General features: G+C 41.1%; 1 protein-coding gene across 1 annotated transcript in view; it reads right to left on the reverse strand.

Annotated features, from left to right (window-relative positions):
* The window catches only part of pde5ab (phosphodiesterase 5A, cGMP-specific, b), an 88,157-nt gene extending 86,946 nt beyond the window's left edge, over positions 1-1,211 (reverse strand). The window contains 1 exon segment of the mRNA XM_080451804.1: positions 1,029-1,211. Coding sequence (XP_080307930.1) covers positions 1,029-1,065 — 37 coding nt within the window. The 5' untranslated portion in view covers positions 1,066-1,211.
* Between the last annotated feature and the right edge of the window lie 305 nt (positions 1,212-1,516).

Consider the following 1,516-nt stretch of genomic DNA (forward strand, 5'->3'; position numbering starts at 1 on the left):
TAGTAGAAGTAGTAGAAGTAAAAGTACAGAAAATTGTAAATACTCCAGTAAAGTAAAAGTACCTCAAAACTGTACTTAAGTACAGTACTTGAGTAAATGCACTAGTTACTTTACACCACTGGTTTTCTCTGGTCAAGGTTTTTAACTTGATGTCAGTTCTATTAAGCTGTAGTTTCAAAACTGTTCACTCAATCTAATTCACCAATATCTCATCCTTTTGCTATGATACGCTATTCATATGAAAAAAGAAAAAAAAAACGAATTCAAAATGGGTCACAAATGATAGCAGTGATTTGTTTAAACAAACATGTTGAAAGAGCCACAACAAAGCAATGCAATGAAACGGGTGGACTGGACAACACGTGTATTACACCATTGGTTCTCAAAGTCGGGGATCCCGAGGGGGTCCTTGGGGGGGGGGGGGTAAAGTAGTAATGTACCATCACAATCATATTAACCACCTTTATCAATATGTTGGCTATTCAAAAAAAAGCAGAGCTATTCCACATCTGCTATGTTTGAAATATATCGAAAATATTTGGATTTTTTTTTGTTTTACACAAATCTTCTCTTTTGGGCAAAAAACCTTTTCAGATGGGGGTCCGCAACCAAATACATATCAATGTGGGGGTCCTTGACATTAAAAAGGTTTGAGAACCACTGTATTAAAGAACTATTGCAATGAACATTTGTGGATACGAATAATGATTATCCCCACACACATTATCAATGAGACAGCTGTTTGAGAGACTGCAGGATAACTGATTTATACCAAGTTGCACCCAGAACAAATAGCAGATCTACAAGTTTGAGAGACTGCAGGATAACTGTACCAAGTTGCGCGCTGGAGGACGCGTATAGCAGACCTAAGCCCCAAAAATTAGCAGATCTATAAGTTTGAGCGACTGCGAGATAACTGTGCGCTGGAGGACGAAAATAGTAGATCTACAAGCTCACAACGTGGTCGCGGACGCGAGGCGTTGTGAGCTTGTAGATCTGCTATTCTTTTCCACAACAACTCAACTCACCCCTGCTGGAAGCGAACAAAATGGGGTCGCTCCTCATGATGATAGATGATGATTCAGGTTCCAAAACGATCGTATAACAACAATAATTCCAACCGGTATAATATATACTGTGTACAACTAAACGGTATTCCCGGGAGTCGGGACAGAGAGGAGCCGCCGGGCGGGTCACCGACAGCCGGCCAGAGGTTTCTCCTTCTCCCGGCGAAGAGGAGGAGAGCTTGGATGATGGAACTCAATAGAACTCCTCTTTTCCTTTCAAAACTTTCCTGTTTTCTCTCCTCCCTCTTTTTTTTCTCTCCTCCTTTTGTCTACCGTCCCATAGCCCGGACGGTCCAGTAGACTGCGTTGGTGGGGAAGTGACAGTACATTTACTCAAGTAGGCCTACTGGATTTGAGCTGGACTTGAGTTACAATTTGGAGGATTTTTACTTTACTAGAGTATTTCAAAATGTCAATAATTTGTACTTCTACTCCGTTACATCTCAGAG

This window comes from Gymnoscopelus braueri, assembly GCF_963280865.1.
Source record: "Gymnoscopelus braueri genome assembly, chromosome: 15".
NCBI classification, from domain to species: Eukaryota; Metazoa; Chordata; class Actinopteri; order Myctophiformes; family Myctophidae; genus Gymnoscopelus; species Gymnoscopelus braueri.